We start from the raw sequence: 19943 nt of genomic DNA on the forward strand, positions 1-19943 counted from the left end.
TGAGTTTGTAGATATGGTATGTTCGTATGACAAAGGTTTAGTACATTTTGTGTATGACCATACATAAATACATAAATTTATGGTTCCTTCGTGGCACATTTTCTTGTACATTTATACAAATATCTGAATTTACAAGAGAGGGCAAGTGTAGTCAAGGGAAAGTTGGTTTTTTGAATCTCCCGTTGGTATGTGGTATTTTCTGTAAAGCTTCTTTGCAATTGGATTGGGAGGCTTATACTTCTGTGTTAGCAGTTGGATGGCATCAACCAAGGCAGTTTCTATGATAGAAACATATGACAATGAGGTTTTAATATAACTTTAAAGGCTTATTTTGATAAAACCATGATTCCTTGCAGGTGAAGGTTCTTTTTCTTGTAGCAGTGGATCTCTGTAAGAGGACGTCACAGTCACCACACCCTCTACCAAAATCACAAGTTGGGGCTGCAAATGTAAATATACGCTTGCATTACATAGATGGGCAGTATACAGTTGCACCAGAAGTGGTAGAGGCATCCCTTGGACCCCATATGCAGGTAAACTTTAGTATTTGATACCTTAGCCTTGAACTAACAGACATTCTAAAACTTTGACTGACATGTTTATGTTTAGAATTTACCTCGACCTCGGGGCGCAGATGCTGCTGGATTGTTGCTTCGTGAGTTAGAACTACATCCTCCAGCAGAAGATTGGCATAAGCGCAATATGTTTGGTGGGCCTTGGTCTGACAATGGAGATCTCCAAGTCTGCAAAGATGCACACAACACAAGTGGAACTGTAGCATCTTCATCTGGCATTTCTGACTTGTCAACAGGGATATTCTCAGATGACTATCAGGGTGTGAGAGGACTATGGCCAAGGAAACGAAGATTCTCTGAGAGAGATGCAGCATTTGGTCTGAAAACAGCAGTAGGAATGGGAGCATACTTGGGGTTAATGGGATCCCGAAGGGATGTCATTACTGCATCATGGAAAACAGGTTTACATGGAGTTTGGCACAAGGTGAGATTATCTCACCACACATGCACATTCTTTCCATTTCTGTGTTGACAACATGAATCTTTTGTGTTGGTGGCCATCTTCCCAAATTTGCATCGTATTTACGCTTGCATCTACTGTTGCCATTTTTTTTTAAATTTTATTATATCGAAAGCATTTTGCATTAGGGGATGTGAAGTCACTGTTTGATGACATTGTTTTGCAGTGTTTAAGGTGTGGACGCCAGACCTCTGCTTTGGCTTTGCCTAAATCTCTAACCTCAGGTAATCAAAGCAATATTCTAGAACTATGGTGGATAGCAAGATGGGCTTATGGATGTCCTATGTGTGGAGGACCTTGGGTACATGTAGTCTAGCAACCATATCTTTACAAAGCATCAAGAAATTTTACTATCACAAGCGAGCTTCATACCTTTTATCGTTAAATCTCTGTGCGAGGTTTAGCTCCATTGTAGGATTAGAAATCAGTTTTGTCACAAAGGAAGTATATGTTTCTGGAATCTACAGATGCCAAGAGTAGATTTTTCTGGTCAGCTTGATACCCATGTGTTTCTGGAATGTATAATGTGTCCAATATTCATTTTAGAGTTTTGTTTGGAGAACATAGCTTTAAGTTGCAAGTCGGTCGGATTGCAACCATGCCAAAGCAGTTATTCTTCATCAGTAAAAACCCCAGAATCACATATTCGGCGCCATTTGTTATATTATGAATTTTGTAAATAAACTTTTTAGATAATAAATTTCTATATCGTTGTATACGGCCTTTGCCAATGCCAGAAGTATTCTTCAGTGATTTCTTTCACCATCAATTGAATTCGAGGGGAATATTCAGTAGGTGAGTCGCGATATCTCTGAGGGAGTATGCATATGAAATTTGACCATCTAAACAGTTGTAATATAAAGGCAGCCAATGGTGTAGAAAATGGGATGTAGGGAATCTTATTTAACATCAAGATCGTAGAGGCTTCTGGAGCGATAAATTTGTAATTTTGTTTTTGTTGGCATCTAGTGGAAGATCTGGGAGTCAATTAACTTCTATACACAGTATCCATGTAATATAAAGGCAGCCAATGGTGTAGAAAATGGGATGTAGGGAATCTTATTTAACATCAAGATCGTAGAGGCTTCTGGAGCGATAAATTTGTAATTTTGTTTTTGTTGGCATCTAGTGGAAGATCTGGGAGTCAATTAACTTCTATACACAGTATCCATGCTAATAATTTTAGATGTAAACTAAGAGTAACATAAATGTTAATAATAAAAACTCAGCATCCATACAAAGGGACTTACACAAACTCACATCTTTTCTCTGGAGATATGTCTTCTTAAGACAGACTATTAGAGCCATGGATAGCAGACTGATGAATTTATTAACTATGAACACCACTGTTTATTTTCTCAAGTTTTTATTTTTCGAACAATATTCAAAATTTAGCGTTCATGTGAATTGCATGATTTCAATTTATCTCAGTTGTTTGTTTCAATGCTACAAAAATGTTTCCTAATACTAAATTAACTGTTGTAAAAGATAAATGTAAATATAATGGAAATAATTATAATATATGATGATGAGATAACATTAACTAAATATACTAATGTAATAATGCTGATTTAATACTAGAAAAATAAATAAATTATTAGGACACTCACACCTATCATATATTATTTTTTATTAATTAAGAATTTTAATTTAAAAATTAAAACCTACTTTTTACAATATATATAATACTAATTTGAAAATTTGAAAATTTTGAATCTTATAATATTACATTATATGATTTACTAATTACATAGATTTATTGAAATAATGTTTAAAATAATATATAATATAAACTATTCAATGTAGAAGATTCTATTGTAGTAATTACATTGTTATTATGATCTTATATTATTATAATATTATGAAATTGTTATTAGTATGTTCGCATTATTTTTAAGTATTATTTAAAAATGATTGATTTATATTATTTTTAAATTCTTTTGAGAAAATTATACATATTAATAAAAATATTACATTTTTTTCTAGTCTAACATATACAATGATTTAAAAAAAAAGTAGATGCACCATTCATCTGGCAAGTGATGGAATGACACATGCAAAGTTTCATCTTTGCTAGGGGTTTCTTCGGAGGCATTGCTTCTGCTTCTAGTGTTCTTGTGAATGATCCTCTTACTCCTCGCGAGGCTACCAACATTTGCTCTTCTAGTGTGTTTGCCCTAGTGGATGATCTTGCCAAAAGTGTTGGTCAGTATGTTGTGTCTACTCTGTTGATTTCTTCTACAATGATGTCTTCATCTATGGTTTTGACTACGGATGCCAAAATTTCCCCTTTGTCATCAGTTCTGATTTATATAGATGTGAGGGTGAAGGGGAATGTTTATCCTCCTTTCACCTTTGTCTACTTGTGTTGCTAAGGTGGAAGAGGTGTGGATTACTATTAAACATAAGAAATGTAAACCCCTTTAGTCCTTGTTTGAAATGACCCTTTGTTCCCATAAGACAAAGACTTAAGGGTAAATCAATGTTTTGGTTGGAAAGGCTTGGTCGCCTCTCTTGACCTTTCCCTTCTTTTGGTTGCATTTTGGTTATTCATGACTATTCTTTTTGACATCCATCATTTAAGGGTGTGAGTGATAGTAACATGGTTGTGTTTCCTTTTTCTCTATTTGGCTAGGATGTCCTTTTTTGTCGTGTAGTGTGTACTCTTAAATACTTTTAGATTTGGGGTTTCAGGTCCCTTCTTAAACCTATTTTGTATAGTCTCAGAGCCTCTTCAAAAATTATTTTGACTTAATCAAAATAATCCACAATGATTATGTTACGTTAATAATATAAATGAAAGCTATAAATTTTAGTAATTCAAGCAAAAATCAATTCAAACTCATTAGGAGAAAATAGGATAGATAAATTTTTTATATGGTCAATTTATTAAGAGTATACACTTTATTGTCTAAAATCTTCCTCGCATTAATTTCACCTAACTTACTTCAAATTATTGCACAATATAATCTTTTTGCTTATAGAAAAACGTACGAATATGAACAAAATGTTCAATAATGAAATTTGAACATAAAATGCATAATTTGTGTTATCTAATTTGCACATTGATGCCCTACCTTTGGATCTAGATGTGTTCGGGTACAAAGATGGGATGTGCTTTATATGTGCATTGGAAGGGCATTAAGGTGTACTAGAGTGGAACCTTATGCTAGTGTCTATTTTAAAATGAAAAAAGATTAATTTAATTTAAGGCATGTGCATTTAGGAGTTCCTTTGTTATCTTCTGAAAAACCTTAAACAACCCTTTATGAGGCCATTCAATGCTTTTGATAAATAAAAGCACCAAGAGGGTGTTGATCTATCCAACAACAGAGCTAGAACATTAATAGCACATCAACCATAGCTAGCATAATCATAGCAAAAAGAGCAACACTACTCTTTTATCAAAAACATAATATGACCCATAAAGTAGAGTATTAAAAGTGTTATCAAGATAGTCTTTAAATTGAAAGCAATTACAAACACATCACCACGCAGTGTGGGTATCACCAGTTTTCCACGAATAGTTTAAACAACCATAAAGGCTTCTACGGAACAAAAAATAGAGCTTTGCCTATACCATAAAAGCTAAATTTTAACATTTCCACTAGTTGCTTGGAAAGCAACATAGTAGTCCACTCCTTAAGGAACTCAAACAGTTCCTTGTAGTTCTTGTCCGTCTTGGCCTTGGTGCCAGTGATTTTATCCTGAAGCATGTAGAGGGTGCCAAAGTAGGAGTGCATGACTTTGATAGCAAATTTGTTGGAATCCTTGAGCCATCTATTGAACTTGTCCACCTCCTTACTCAGCTCCTTGACCGCACCTTTGAAAGTCACCAATAGGCTCTTGAAATTCCCCAGCGTCTTGCCAACCTCCGAAGCGATGACTTCCATCTTAGCATTGTACTAAAGAGAGACTTGCATGGGAGAGGGGTTTGGGGAAGCGCTTTCTACAAGGATTACATGAGGGGATAAGGGAGGGGAGGGGGTGTGAGGGGGGTTCGCTTTTTTGTTTTGTTTTTCTTTTTCTAGCACGGGAGGGGGAGGCACATATTTTGTTGGAAGACGACTCATTAATGGCTTTCACAACAGAATTCTTAGACTTTGTAGACTCATTTTTCTTTGGTGATTCTATTTGACCTATGGGCACCTAGAGTTTCAATGTGTTTGCTAGAATCAATCGCAAAAACCTCTTTTTTTCTTTTCTCAGGTGACCTGGTGATCTTTGTATTGATTTTTTCATTAAACCTAAGGGGGAGGAAGACTCTATTTTAGGTATAAGTTTCCAAAATTTTTTGATGAGGGGTGACTAGAGGTGCACAACCGACAAATCACTTAATGCCATCATTCATGGCAAAAGTCAGATTTGGTTTTTTATGCTCTTCTACTAGATGAATGAATCAAAATCACAGTGGATAAAGAGGTAATTATTGTCCTTAATGACCTTTTTTTACATAGAATGCTTTTGTTGGCCAATTTAAATCCCTGTTTAATCAGGTTATCCTACATTTGGATATTCTCATGGAGGAGGGACCACAAAAAAATAAAATTTGGGAGTAAGTTGAGGATCCCAAATCTTCACGCATCATATGATCTTATCAACTTGAAAAAATTGAGGGGTTCTAATATGCTATAAGCCATCAATTAGATCCTATGCAACTTCTTTGATACCCAAATTATCACCCACCCATTGGACTAGATTAGCCCACTTCCCTTGGTTTATGTACCCTTCCACCTTCTCCCCTAGTATTGGATTAAGTGTTGGAAATATTATGACAAGCTAAGTTACTAAGAGGGGAGGGGTGAATCAATAACTTATAAAACTTATCCCAATTAGCAATTAATCCTTTATATGAATTCTGATCTAACTGCATGCATGAGGAACTAAAAAGATGAAAGCATACACAACACTTTAACACACAAGATTTGGTGACCCAAAAACCTTCCAAATAGAAAGTAAAAATGGGGTGGGGATGATACCCACAAGCTTTAGTACTGCAGTATAAAGTTGGCTTGTTAAGACTTACAATGATCACTTCTGATGATCTGCCCTATTAGGAGCAATAAGGACTGCCAGGTCCACCTTGCAAAAGGATTTACAAACATACAATGAAGTACACATTTGGTAAAGAGATTTATATAAGACTATTAGGTCTACCTTGTTAAAGGATTTGACTGATCCACTTGTTAGGATGAAACAGTCGCTGATCGTTGATCTACAACTTGGTTTGTTGAATGAGATTCTTTTGAGTGTATAAATCACCTTCTGCGATAGATGAACCTATGCTGCTCCTTATACTGTTGTAGCCTTTGTAATTCACTCTTCTGCTCTTCTCTGATGATTACATTACTTCTCTTCAATTATATTGATGTGATACAATACATTACATATATATCAATCCAATTGCATAATTACAAAGTCGGCCACAATACAAGTTTACACAAATATTACAAAGTTAGCCAAAGTGTAGAAACTCAGGTTCTGAAGATTGACTCGGTGAGGTTCTAATACTTGGCATCCACTATCAATGCTCAACATCGTCATGCACTTGGTAGACATAGAAGCTCAGTCCATACTGATCACTTCCAAGTAGTCTTGAACTTGGTCTGCACTAGTGACTCGGTGAATACTATGAGACTCAACATATAAACTGAATCACTTGATTCACACTACATAGGTCGATCAACACTATCACCTCGAGCTTGGTATAAACTGAGTCTCTTGGTTAACACTAAGTAGCTCGGTTAACACTGGACTCGCATCACATCAACTGTGAACTCGGTGAGCACTGCACAACTTGGTTTGCACTGGTAAGCTCAACATACACTGAGTTTACACTGCTGATCATCACCTTAGTAGTAACTGCTCAGTGCAAATTGAAATCTGTCCAAAGGACTCAATAGCAATTGTAGAACTCAGTAACAACTAAAATGCTTGGTTAATACAGTTAACTATACAATATGCTCAATATGAACTTACAATCTGAATAAGTGTATGTCACTAATAACAAACATGACTGGAATGTCAACAATCTCCTCCTTTGGCATTAGTGACAAAAACACTTATCAGTCAAAACTGAATTCAAGAACGTTCAACAACATCTTTATCCATCACCTTATGTCTCCAACTCGGTAGAGTATACTATTTTTGAGATTTTTCAAAATTGGTTTTGTAAGAGATTTTTTTTGTACATGGTAATACTCCCCCATACATAATTTACAGTATACTATACATAGAATATATATATATTTTAATTTGCAATTTTCTTTCAATTTTCTCTACTATTTCATATCACATCTTATCCAATCTTTTCACATCTTCTCCCCCTTTTATCTTCTTATAAATTCTCCTATAGTTTCTCCCTCTTTTTAATATTAATGCCAAAGATTTATGCTTATATTTACATAGTAATGCCAAAATGAGACAAGAAGTCTGAATGTACCTTCAATATGAGCGCCAAAGTCTTGTCCCAATTCTCTTGCAAGACCCTGCATGTGTGCAATGCCACCTGTGCTTTTTCTTACAATTCAATCATGTGGTCTGCAATAGAGAAATTATTGTCATGGATGAGTGTTTCTGAATATGCAATATGCTTCTGCAGTGCATCCATGTTAGGGAGAATCATATTCTAGATATCTATCAAAGTAGATCTGATTCTTGCTTCTTCTTTGAGCAATTTTGCCTTCTTATCTGTTAGAAATATGATCTCGTTGAAGTGAGCAGAGGTAGAACTTGGGTCAATTTACAACTATTGTGCACTTGGCTTCAAATCTTCATCAATTTTAGACAATTTCTTTTATTTCTTTTGTGAAAATTGATGTATCACATAACTTACCAAAAAGTAATGATACATTAGTGCAAGAGGTTTCTAGAGAGCCCAAAATAGTAGATAGCTCTACTTGGTGAATGACAATATGTTGAGCAATAAGTTCTAAAACTTTATTCTCAAACTTTTTCTCGGCTCTCTATAACAATTTATCCTATCCATTCAAGTCTTCATTGTATTTCTAGATTGCCTTAACCGAGCACAAAATTTTGGATAAAACAAACATGATTGGAATGTCAACACTAAGAAGGTTTTTGTAGGTTGAGGAATTTGCTATGATCTAGACCCATGTCCTTAATCCAATTATCCAACCAAAACCCGATTCTTTCTCCATTATTCAGTTACCATTTGATGCCTTTTGAAGTAGATTTTTGCACCTATTAAGCGCATTCCAAAATTTGACCATTGAGGTAGGTTCCTCATCATGAATTTCTCCCCAAAAGAGTTCCAATTCAAGTACTTGGCCTACATAATGTGAAACCAATCCTCTTTCCCTTTTATGAGTTTTCAAGCTACCTTACAGTTTAGAGCTTTATTAAGATTATTGATCTTTCGTGGCTCAAGACTGCCATACTTTTTAGGGGAGCAGACAATATCCTAGTTGACTAAAGACATTTTCTTTTTCTCTTTAGTTCTTGCATAGAGTAAATTGTGTTGGAGCTTTTCAAGTTTGTCCATCATAACTCTAGAAATTTTGAAAAGAGAGAGGAAATACACATATTCCTTTAAGTGATGATCTTATAAGCTGTAGTATATGGGCATGGTTTAGAAGCTTACCCTTCTACCCAATGAGCTTTTTCTGAGTGCATTATAGGATTGTAGACCAGAAGTCAGCTTTAACCTCTTTGACAGTTAGGGGGAGCCCTAGGTAAGTGGAGATGAGATTAACCGACTATATATTGATTATCTTTGTTTGGATATCCATACTAGTGTTGAAGAAGAAGATCCTGCTCTTTTGAAAGTTAATGCTCTATCTAGATACTTCAACATACTTATCTAGAAGGAGTTTCCACTATCTGCCTCAATCACTAAAGATTCATCAAGGAAAAAAGTATCATCCACAAATAATTGAATAACATAGGGGGGAGGGTTGAGGTCAGTTTGATGCTCTTGATGCTTCTTTGATTCACTAGATTTTGCATAAACCTTTCAGGATCCTTTGCAATCAAGATGAAGAGATAGGGTGTCCCCTTGACGAAGGCATTTGTTTGGAGGTGAAGGATTCTCCCAAAGTGCCATTAACAATAATAGACTAACTAACAATTTCCACACATTCTTTGATTATAGTAATGAACTTATGATTGAAACATGAACATTCAAGAACTCTATAAAGAAATGACTAATTAACATTATCATAAGCTTTTGAAATATCAAGTTTGAGGGAAATACCACCATTTTAAATTTTGTCCATAGAATGGATAATTTCATAGGTGGAGATTTCAACATCAAGTATTTGTGTTCCAGGAACAAACTCTTCTAATTTTGATTGATGATTTTGTCCAATAGTGGCTTAATCCTGTTCACCATAATTTTAGATAAATTTTTGAAGAAAGTGGAGCATAGACTTATGGGCCTAAAGTTAGAAATAGACTTTGGGTTATTGTGTTTAGGAACCAAAACAACAAATTCTTTGTTATGATACCGAAGGGTTTTACCTATCCTAAAGAAGTCTCTTGCACTTCTAGCCCAAGGATGTCCCAAAATTCTTGAAAATATATAGGTAAAAACCATCTGGACCTGGTGCCTTGAAGGAATCCATAACAAACACCACCCTTTAGACCTCCTCATTTGTAACATGACCAAGGAGAGTTTCATTGTCCCCTGCAGTGACCACATTGGGAAGGTGGCATAGTAGGGGGTCTTGGAGGTTGTTATTCCCACACAAGGCAGAGTAAAAGTTTTTAAAAGAGTTTATAACACGCAGGTCGAGCTACAACTTGTAATTTATCACTTCCACCCTATCATTTTGTATAGAACCTATAATGTTCCTTTTTCTATGGTTATTCATAGATCAATAGAAGGAGGACATGTTACGACCCCCTTCCTTTAACCATTACACTTGAGATCTTTGCTTCCTGTAAGTTTCCTCCTTGGCCCATAGTTGCTTACAATCTTGGCAACATTTTTCCTCCTTGTTTTGCACATCTAAAGGTGTGTTCCCCATAGCCAGTTGGGTTTCTAGTTGTTCCAAAGTGTTGGAGAAGTCATTTTGTACAAAGATGTCCCCAAAATTTTCTTTACTCCACCCCTTGGTTTCAAACCCGATAACCTCAAGTTTGGAAACAACCCTATACACAGCAATGCTCTTGATAGGAGTAGCCCACCACTTTTTAGCTAGGTCCCTGAAGATAGGATTTTTTTCGATATTATTTCATAACTAAAAGGATGGGGACCTAACTTAGGAGCATCCAACAATCAAAGATTAGTGGATTATGACTAGGAGTCATTTTGGATAGGGACTTAAGATGGGTATCATTAACTAATTCCCAAGCTGAATAATCTAGGAATCTATCCAATCTAACCTGAGTCAAGTGCACCTATTTCCTATTGATAGACTAACTAAGAGGGTTTTCTGAAAGATTAATTTCTGCTAGATTGGAGTCATTTATAAAGTTTTCCAAGTCTCACATAGTATTATTGTAATCAAATTACCCTTCATATTTTTCTAAGTGATAGAGTGGAGAGTTGAAGTCACCATCTAACACAAAGTTATATGGCCGGTATGCCATCATACAATTACTAATTTTCCTTCGAGAGGGACTTCTTGCCCTTTTGTTAAGAGCATATATGTTAAAAAAAGCCAAGAATTTTGGTCCTTAAGAAAAGAGATTGCAAGGTAGTTTTGAAAGAAGGAGAAGCATGAGCCCTTCACACACACATGGTTTTATAGGGTGGTTGCACCTCCTAGAAGGCCCCACAAAATTAAGAGTAGATGAATATAGTCACTATCCAAATGATGTTCTCTAAAGTAGAAAAATTGTTGTCAGACATTTTGACTTCTTGAAGCAAAAGGATATCCACTTTATGTTCAAAAATATACTATCTAATAACATGCTATTTCCTTGGACTATTGATTCCACAAAAGAAAAATTATTTCTTACCTTTGTGGTTAGTATCTAGGGTGAGTTGCCTTCCTGCCACAATCTCCCTTTCACAAACTTTCTATCTATAAATTCTCTTTATGGGTTAGCCTTCTCAAGTTTCTTGTTTTGTTCTTTTTATTATGGGTTTTCCATTCTCTCCCATTAGCCCCAACTAGGACAACACCTTGTGGTTTGGTTGTAGTGCTCATAATACATTGGATAACTAGTGTGTCTTGGGGTAACCCTTCTTTTTGGGGGTTTGAGAGTTGTCAATCCCAAGATATCTTCAACACAAACTAGGTCCATTGTATTGTTCACCAAAGATTCTGAGCTTCCTAAAGGGCATTTGAGCCTAGAATTTTTCTGACTAAAGACCTTATTAGGTCTTGGAATTGCCACCTTAGTAGCCATTTCATTACTAGAGATTGAGAATTTGCATTAGTTCTCAGGCTAACAACCTTTGAACTTGACACCATGAACAATTGTGGTATCTCTCCTCCTTCCAGTGTCATGTTCGTAACCACAATGGTATTGCTATTAGTTGAGGTGGCATTACCATGTTGACCTCATCCACATCTTTAATAGGAAGATTAAGAGAATTGTTGAGTGTTGTCTTTAATGACCAATAATATCTATTTGGAAATAAATTTGTGACAACTAGTCAAAAGTAGCTACAAGAGAAAGAAGTCTAGAGTTATCAGTCGAGAAGCACATTGGCATACACTTTGGCACACCCACATTGGCACATGATGATAAATATGATTACAATGAATCCAAGTCATCAATGATGTGACAAAAGATGAAAGATAAACAACACAAGAAAGCAAGGACAAAAGACCACCAATGGCTCATGAAGGCATTGGCAACACTACCAACCTAGACCGCAAGCATATGGTTCATGGGTCCTCTATGAATGGAGTCATCTTGGAATTTAAGTTTTGAAGTCAAGAATGAGTGGGATAATCCAATTGTGGGAAAATGTGCCCTGACGTCGATATAATGATGTATACAACAAGTATCAAAGAGAGAGACATAGTTGTTGAGAACGATTAACTATTGCAAAAGAAGAAGATGAAGAGAACATAGAGTTAAAAAAATCAAGTTGAACCAAGTAGAGGGAGAGAAAAATAGTAACAAACTATTATAGGAAACCTAGGAAGAGGTGAGAAAAGATAATTCTCCAAGTGAGCAAGGAAGATTGGTGCATCTTCAAAGGAGACAACAATCTAGTATCACACTCAGGTTAAACACTTAGTATGCTTTCTTACCATATCATCTATTTGTAAGCTCCTAATAGGGAAAGCTTCATTAGGAAGCTTTTAGTAAAATCCTCTAACAAGGTGTCTCTCTGAAGGAGATTCGTAAGTCCTCTAGCCAGATAGCTTTTAACAAAGCTTTCATAACCTTAACATGTTGCAGGCATTCCTAATAGAATGCACTTCTAGAAGAAGCACTTGTAGCTCTTAATAGGGCACCCCTTTGCATGAATTATAAGGGTTAGTGGGTACATTATCCCTGATGTGGTTTTCATCCTCACATCAAGGGTTTCCATGTACAAAAATTATCTATGTTAACTTGATGAATGCTTTTGTGTGTGAGTTATCCTATTTTTATCTTACTGCATTTACCTTGTTTCTAGGTGTAAGGTAGATTGTGTTAAAGCTAGTAGGAAGAATCAAAATAATACCCTAATTTGTGAATGTTACAAACTCACCCCCCTCTTAGTAGCATATGGGACAAACAATTGGTATCAAAGTGCAAACCCTGGCAGTGGTGAGTTTAACAACTTAGTAGAAGATCAAATTGCATCTCAGAAGACATCTGGAAGATGCATTGGAAACCATTGAAGACTTGAAGGAGAAGCTAAGAAAGTCCTTAACTAAAAAGAAAGAAGCTAACATAGAAACTTAGTGAAAGCTAGGAAGTCATTGAACACAATAAAAGTAGATCTAAAGAGTCAGAGGAAGCCATTTTGGACCTAATGGCTAAAATAAAATAGCCAAGGGAAAAATAACACAACTAAGAAAAGAAAAAGAAGAGCTAACTAGAGAGGTTGCCAAAGGTCAAGTAGAAAGAGGTCCTACCATCTGGACAAGAGATGAAGCTATCATAATAACAAGTAGAGCGAGTGAGTAGGAGATCAAAGAGAATAGCCAATCCAACATGGAACAATTCATGGAACTGACCCAACAAGCGCTCAAGCTCATTGAAGAACTTAGAAGAAAAAATGAGTAAAATGAAATGAGAGCTCCAAAAAAATTGACAATAAATTGAAGGCTTAGAGAAGAAACAAAAGCATAGTTGGTCTTGGTTACCATGTTGACAGTAAGACTGAAGAAGGAGAGACTTTTGGAGCAAAGAGTCTGATTAGCTATAGAACATGATGTTAGAATAAGGGTATGTGGGGGGGGGGTAAATTAGTTATCTAATAAATATCACTATTATCAACCTTATTAGAGTTTAACCATATGAGTAATATAATTAGAAACCACAACAAGATACTCATACACAATAACACTAGATATGTTAACTAGTGAAACCCTTAATCGGAGGAAAAACCCTGGTTGGGATGGTACCCACAAGATGTTGTACTAATATAAATATTCCTTGTTAGAAGATGGACCATGTTAGGAGTCTATAACAACATTCAATACATATTAGTCTCTGTTAGGAGACTTTGAGTCCATTTTAGGAGATTCCAACCATGTTAGGAGTTGTGCTAACCCTATTAGGAGATGTGGGAGATAGTTGGACCCACTGCCCAAACAAATACAAGGTTTAGACCAATGAACCCACTGTCCAAAAGATCTTTGTATTATTCCTTGTAAAATAATTAAAATGAATAGTATTGCTTTCTTTTGTTCTATCAACTGAACTTTTTCTCCTTCTGATCTTGTAACTAGATCACAAAACTCACATCCAATAATCTCTTGGATCACTTGTATTCAGTAAGCACTATGCTCATTTTCACATTTTGCACTTCATGAAATGATCACAACATACTACAGACAAGGAAAACATCTTTTCTTTATACTATATCTTCAAAATAATCCCTTGATTCAGCCTTGAGACTTTCCCAATTAATTATACCAACATAATTGATTAATTAATTACAATAGCGTTGTCAGCTCACAATCTATACAAAGTTTCACACGTGTGATACTAGAGCTTGCACATCTATTGACATCATCATCTAACTATCCTCTGTCACTATCTAACTATGCATCTCTTTATTACAACTTAGATAAAAGATATAACACAAACATCAAATACTGCTTTCCAAGCACTTTGTCTCTAAATTGCTCTTTGTAAATTAGGTACAACTTCCATACATTTTTGACTTACATGTTGCGCATTGAACCACATCATCAGGACACTATACTGAACATGTCGATGGCCACGCATCATTGGACAAGAAAAACCTTGTTTGTACAACTACGGTCTCTTGAGCTGTTACTTTGCCAGTGTTCACAGACTTACTAGTATGTTGAAATCAATGACAAACACAGTCATGAATGCAACATGTCAATACTCTCCAATGCTTAGGATACTCCTCCAATGTAGTATCATTAGCATTCATGCTAGCAATCTCCCCCTTTGGCATTGATGGAAACATATATGAAAAATATCTAAGTTCTAAGAATATCAAATAGTACTCTGCTGCTATTGTTGTTGTACTCATCTTCTCAAATCCTCTTCATTAATGAAATCTAAAATCCTCTGGAACACTTCTTTATTCTTCTTCTTCTTTAGGATCTGTAATAGTTGTTCACAATAAACAACTCACAATACATATTTCCCCCATAGAGATATTCCCCCTTCTTCTTTACACAAATCTTTCTAAATCTCCCTAATAAAGTAGAGACTTATATCCCATTTATACTTTTCTTATGCATTCTCTCCCCCATTCAACTAGAGGGTGTTTTTCATGTACATATCTCCCCCATTGACATCAATGATAAAATCCTCATTATGTCAACTTACTACTCCAAGTCTTCAACTAGCTCAAGTGTCTAAAGACACTGTTCAAGAAAGAATACCAAGAGTCCTTAATGAGTCAACTCATCTCAGATACTCCCCCATATGGGAATCATCAACATTTAGTCCAGTCTAAGAATAGTACTTAGTACCACTAGACTGATGCACTTACTACATCATCTACTCAGAAGTAGGCAGGGGCATAACTCCAAGCATACCTCTCAAGTACTCAAATGTATCTTTAGGTAAGGGCTTTGTAAAGATATCTACAATTTGATCTTTAGTGCTTACATGCTCTAATATGATCTCTTTTTCTATTTCTTTCTCTCTCTAGACATGATACTTAATAGATATATGCTTAGTCTTCGAATGCAATACAAGATTCTTTAACACACTCAATATACTTGTGTTATCACAATAAATGATAACAGGTTCTGCAAACTCAATTCTGATATCCTTCAACATCTGTTTCATCCACATCACTTAATTGAAATTATTTGCTGCTACAACATACTTTGCCTCAGTTGTACTTTGTGAAATACATTCTTGTTTCTTTCTTATCCAAGGAACCAATATTCCTCCAAGGAAAAATGTTCCACCACTGGAGCTCTTTTGGTCATCCATATTGCCTGCCTAAGCCACATCAGTATATGCACATAGAGTGAAATCACTTAATCTATCATACCAAATTCTATAGTTAGATGTTTCTTTCAAATATTTGAATATCCTCTTTATTGCTACATATTGATACTCCTTAGGATCAACTTGAAATCTAGCTACAATCCCAGTTGCATTTCCTATATCTAGTCTGGTGTGAGTCAGATATTGCAAACCTCCAATTATGGATTTGTACTTCTTCTAGTCAACTATAGGTGTCTTATCTCTACTAGATAACTTGTGAGCAATTATCATAGGTGTACCAATAGGATTGCAACTTTCCAATCCAAACATTTTCAACAAATATTTCAAGTAGTTAGCTTGTGAGATGAAAATACCATCATTGTTTTGCACAATCTACAATCCTAGTAAAAACTTCATTTTTCCTATCATGCTCATTTCAAACTCATTCTTCTTTTCTTCAACAAACTTATCACTTGCTTCATCATCACCTCCAAATATGATGTCATCAACAAATATTACTATTATCAACAAACCATTCTCAATTTTTTCAAGTACAAGTTACTATCTATCATACTTTTAGCAAATCCAAGTTTTGATAAATAGTTGTCCAACCTTGCATACCATGTTCTTGGTATTTTCTTCATACCGTATAGATATTTATTTAGTTTGCATACCATACCTTTGTCTTCTATCAAAGGAAAGCCTTCAGGCCTCTCAATATATAACTCTTCTTTAAGTTCTCCATTCGTGAAGGTTGATTAACATCCATCTGATATACTTTGAAATTCTTATTCACTGGATAAGCCAAAAACATTCTTACTGCTTCCATTTTGGCTATAGGTGCACATGTCTCCTCATAGTCTATGCCTTCTTGATGTGAATATCCCTTGCATAAAAGTCTAGCCTTGTTCGTCACAACTTTTCCTTGCTCATTCATCTTGTTTCTGAATACCCATTTGGTTCCTATCACATTCTTATCTTTAGGCCTAGGAACTTACTCCCATGTTCCATTCCTCACAATCTGATCTAATTCTTCCTTCATTTCTTGAATCCAATTATCATCTTTACATGCTTCATCTACACTCTTAGGTTCAACTTGAGAAATCAAACATATCTCTTCATTAACTCTGTTTCTTGTCATCACACCTTTTTCTTTGCTTCCAATTATTTGCTCTGCAGAGTGATTCTTTGTTAAATTCCCATTAGGGGTAGGAGTTGATAGCTCAACTCTTATCTCATCTCTAGTTTTAGACCTTTTCTCTCCTCTTTGCTCAACAATTAACACATCATTCTATAGATCATTGTTAGTCTCAAAGAAAACTTCTACATTTTGTTTAACAATTCCAAAATTATCTTCTTCTTCATTTGAATTGTAATCTAACATCTTTTCCTTAGTTCCAAACTTTTCATCAATGTTTAAATTTGCGCACTCAACTATTGTCTTAGTTCTATGATTAAAATATCTATATGCCTTTCTTTTCAATAAATAGCCAATAAACATACCTTCATTACTTGTTGGATCAAACTTGTCAACATCATCATCTCTCTTAATATAAAAATTACTTCCAAATAATCTAAAATACTTAACTAATGGTGATTGACCAAACCATAGTTCATAAGGTGTCTTGCTCATACCTTTTTTGATTCGCACTCTATTCATTGTGTCCACTGTTGTATTGACTACATCTCTCCAAAATGTCTTGGATACATCATTCTCAAACAGCATCACTCTTGTTGCCTCTACTACTAATATGTTTTTTGTTTCTACAATCCCATTCTATTGAAGTGTCCTAGGTGAGGATAACTACCTTTGGACTATCTATTCTTTCTATTATCTCCAAAAGTTGTTAAACTTATCCTTCAAGGACTTGATGATCTAATACCAATTGTTAGAATATATAGTCCTCCAATATAACTTAGAGGTAGGGGGTGGGGGGTGAATCGGTTATCCAACTAATATCACTATTATCAACCTTATTAAAGTTTTACCATATGAGTAATTTAATCGAAAACCACAACAAGATACTCATACACAATAACACCAGTTATGTTAACTAGGGAGACCCTTGATTAGAGGGAAAACCCCGATGGGGATGGTACCCACAAGATGATGTACTAATATATATATTCCTTGTTAGAGGATGGACCCTGTTAGGAGTTGTGGAAGATAGTTGGACCCACTGCCCAAACAACTTAAAGGTTAAGACCAATGAACCCACTCTCCAAATGATCCTATATTATTCCTTGTAGAATAATAGAAATGAATAGTACTTCTTTCCTCTCTCTTGTCAACCGAAATTCTACTCCTTTTGATCTTGTAACTAGATCAAAAAACTCATATTGAATAATCCCTTGGATTGCTTACTCGCATTCAGTAAACACTCTTCTCTTTTTCACACTTTACTCTTCATTCAACGATCACAACATACTTCAAAAAAGGAAAACATCTTTCCTTTATACCATATCTTCAAAATAATTCATTCAGTTGGCCTTGAGGATTTTTGAGTTAATTATAATAAGATAATTAATTAATTACAATTACAACAACATTGTTGGCTCATAGTCTATACAAAATTTCACATGTGGCATACTAGGGCTTGCGCATTCGCTTACATTATTATCTAACTTTTGTCTGTCACCATCTGACTATGCATCTCTTTATTACATGTCAGATGAAATATATAATACAAATATTAGAAAATTCTTTCGAAGCACTTTGTATTTGAATTTCTCTTTGTAAATTAGGTACAACTTTAGTAGGTCTTTGACTTAAGTGTTGCACATTGAACCACATCATTAGGATATTGTACTGAAGATGTCCATGGTTGCGCATCACCATGCAAGAAAAACCTTTTCTGTACAACTATGATCTCTCTTTGTTACTCTATCAGTCTTCACAAACTTACTACTATGTTGACATCAATGACAAACACAATCATGAATAGAACATGTCAATACTCTCCAATGCTTAGGATACTCCCCCAATGTAGTATCATCAACATTCATGCTAACACATGAAGCACATATAAAAAAGGTAAGGGTACTAATAAACCCATATGTAACTTTTATGGTAAGAAAGGACACCATTATAGTATGTGTTGGTTTAAGTAGATTACATCTATTTAGCGATGTACCTGTGAAGGGAACTACAAAAACTACCATCTTTATGGCCACAAAACACAATAGTGTATATCTCATTTTAATGAGTTAAAAATTGATGGAAATTGCTACTATTGCAACAAAAATGAAATTAGAGAAGAAGATTGTCAAACCAAAGATTGAGATTGTCAAAGGTCTCCTAAGGAAACAGATCTCGTAGGAAGGGGCATGTTTCACACATCGATTTGGATGACCTGTGTATAAAAAGGTCACCTAGAAACTCAATGCACCTGACCATGGAAATGTATCAAAATGACCTATATCTATCACAGGGATAGGTCATCTTGCAAGAGACTATAGATGTTGTAGAAGACAAGGTAGAAAGTCCCCAGTTAGAAAGGAGAACACTCTTACCATTGAACTGCTGGAGTAATACTTCACCACGAAGTGGACAAAGAAGAGTGAAGTGGTTAAAGCAAAGCCAAAAGAGGTGGAAAGATCACTTGTCAGTGGTTAGACTTCACAAACTGAATAAGCTCTCAAATATTAAAGGAGTTAGAAGACAAAGACAATAGTCAAAAAATGGTCCCCTGATTCAAAACTAGTAGTAATGCTTACAAAGAGAAGAAATTTAGATGCCAATGAAAAGCGTGAATTTTTAATTAATAGTGAAAAATTAACTATTACCGAATGACTCAAAGCATTAATGATATATTTCCTATGATAGGAAAAGCTTTTATTGGTTTGTGTTACCCTAACAACACAAATCTCGTGACATAAATACAAGGAATGCGAGCCATTTGATACTTTTCATTGTGAAAAAACTCATCCTTTCATGCTGGAAGACCCTAAAAGATCAAAAGAAAAGAGAATCATTTGCAAGGAGATATCTTTATAGTAAAGAGTCATGAATCAAGTACGACAATGGTAGAAGAGATCAATAAGGTGAATGTGATCAACACCAGGCATAATAGTCACCCTCAATATAAAGGAATCATATCAAAAGGGAAAGACGTTAAGACGAAACCGCACTATCATGTTTGCACAATGATGCCTTGCTCACAAAAGATGTGAGGGTGTACCTAGAGGTTAAGATACAAGATATCAGTGTTAATGAAATCAGGAGGCAATATGACACATTCTTCTCAAAGAGATCCCTAAAAGAAGAACAGAAAGATCCATTGGAGTCCAATAGTCCAAATACCCAATTTCTTTCATGAGTCTTTGTAGAATTCATGAACAATATGTATGGTTGGACAAACTGTATAAGATGACCAAGGCCCTAATTGAAAGGGTAACTG

The 19943-nt window shown here is 35.3% G+C and overlaps 1 protein-coding gene across 2 annotated transcripts in view; it reads left to right on the top strand.

Moving 5' to 3' along the window:
* Positions 1 to 1751, top strand: part of SFR6 (sensitive to freezing 6) — a 212951-nt gene extending 211200 nt beyond the window's left edge. For both annotated transcript variants that reach the window (XM_089798209.1, XM_089798210.1), the window contains 3 exons: positions 357 to 533; positions 610 to 999; positions 1202 to 1751. In XM_089798209.1, the coding sequence (XP_089654335.1) occupies positions 357 to 533; positions 610 to 999; positions 1202 to 1351 (717 nt within the window). In that variant the 3' untranslated portion in view covers positions 1352 to 1751. The remainder of the gene's footprint in view (positions 1 to 356; positions 534 to 609; positions 1000 to 1201) is intronic.
* Positions 1752 to 19943: the final 18192 nt, after the last annotated feature.

Source organism: Cupressus sempervirens, chromosome 8 (assembly GCF_028749045.1).
Source record: "Cupressus sempervirens isolate cs-2001-9-10 chromosome 8, ASM2874904v1, whole genome shotgun sequence".
NCBI classification, from domain to species: domain Eukaryota; kingdom Viridiplantae; phylum Streptophyta; class Pinopsida; order Cupressales; family Cupressaceae; genus Cupressus; species Cupressus sempervirens.